This window comes from Loa loa, assembly GCF_000183805.2.
Source record: "Loa loa unplaced genomic scaffold supercont3.741, whole genome shotgun sequence".
NCBI lineage: Eukaryota > Metazoa > Nematoda > Chromadorea > Rhabditida > Onchocercidae > Loa > Loa loa.
In genome coordinates this window covers 1-1,361 of record NW_018108921.1, presented here as the reverse complement: position 1 = coordinate 1,361, position 1,361 = coordinate 1, and the positions used below count along the sequence as shown (strand labels likewise).

Genomic DNA, 1,361 nt, shown 5'->3' with positions numbered 1-1,361 from the left:
TTTGTCCCAATACAATATGTCCCAAAAACAGTTTGTCCTCTCCAAAAAACAATTTGCCAATATTTTCCAACATGTTTGCATTAACAATTGATTAACGCCACAAAAACGAAAAACCGGAAATTTCCATAACAATGCCACAAAATGTAAACAGAGTTATTCAATATCGTACGGATTAAATGCTTCTTCAACCAGGGACATTTAATACCAATAATGCGCCAGTTTCAATTTACACAAGTCTTCACATTCTCTATGTCATCAAAACTTTCAACCTTTCCCTATTTCATAGTAGTCCAAAGGCGCATTCATCAACTGCCAGTTCAGAGATCGGCAAATGAGAATGCAAGAGAGAGAAATATAAAAAATAATGTGAATCGCATGAATTGGTCGTTTAATTCCATCCAATCTGAACTGGAAAGTTTCCATTCGAGCATTTCTGTTATTTCAAAAGTTCTGTGCTTCGTCTTGTTCTTCATTATATCGATTGCATATATCATTTGGTTCAATCTTCTGCTATGCATCGCTTCAGTTCAGACTAGAACTTTCTTTTCATTTAATGTCACCACTGAAAACATTATCGTTCATTATCCTGGTTCGCAAAATGCCATTCCTATCTATTTTCATCGGTTTATTATTCCCATTGATGGCTTTTCCGACCAAAGTACAGCAGTTCAAGTTGTTCAGCCGAATCAGTCGAGCAATAAGGACGTCATAGTAGATGATGGTATTCCAGGTGACTTCCATTGGGTACTATAAGAACAAAAAATTGAAAACCGAAACTGATCTCATCTTATCGCAATCAGCTATTTTGTTAATAATAAAATATTTTTGTTTGAAAGATGCCCAAAAACGAGTGGAGAGAGTCTCATGACTAAAGTTAATCAAAATACGATGTGATAACTCTACTTCATCTCACTGATATTTTCGTAATCAGTTTTCAGATTGAGTCAATTAATTAACAAATAAAGTAATAGAAAAACCTTAAAAACACAAATGTCACAATAGTTGTTTTTTCAGATGTGTCCACATATCACTTGTAATGCGATCATACAGGGCACAACCAAATGTTTAGAACATCGCCGAAAACACAGTGAATCATTTCGTTATCATTGCAAGCAGCTCGGTTATGGGGAAGCATTTCACAATCATTCATCATCATTTTTTCCACACAAGGAAGAGCATCAACCTAAATTTAAAAGTGCGGTATTTCCTCGAGCCACAAGAGACCACTGAATAGGCACAAGGAAGATTCCTGCATAGCTTCTCTTGAGTTTTGGAAACTCAGCAGAATTTTTCGCATTTTTATAAAATATGTTACGAAATATTTGTGACCGTGGAGTGAAAGAAATTGTCCATTTTTGATT

The 1,361-nt window shown here is 35.1% G+C and overlaps 1 protein-coding gene across 1 annotated transcript; it reads left to right on the top strand.

The window, feature by feature from the left end:
* Positions 1–659: 659 nt before the first annotated feature.
* On the top strand, positions 660–1,333 carry LOAG_12653 (hypothetical protein). Its single transcript, XM_020448580.1, has 2 exons — positions 660–730; positions 1,015–1,333. Exons 1-2 carry the CDS (start codon positions 716–718, stop codon positions 1,228–1,230), a joined length of 231 nt encoding a protein of 76 aa, XP_020301291.1. The 5' UTR covers positions 660–715; the 3' UTR covers positions 1,231–1,333.
* The last annotated feature ends 28 nt before the right edge of the window (positions 1,334–1,361 follow it).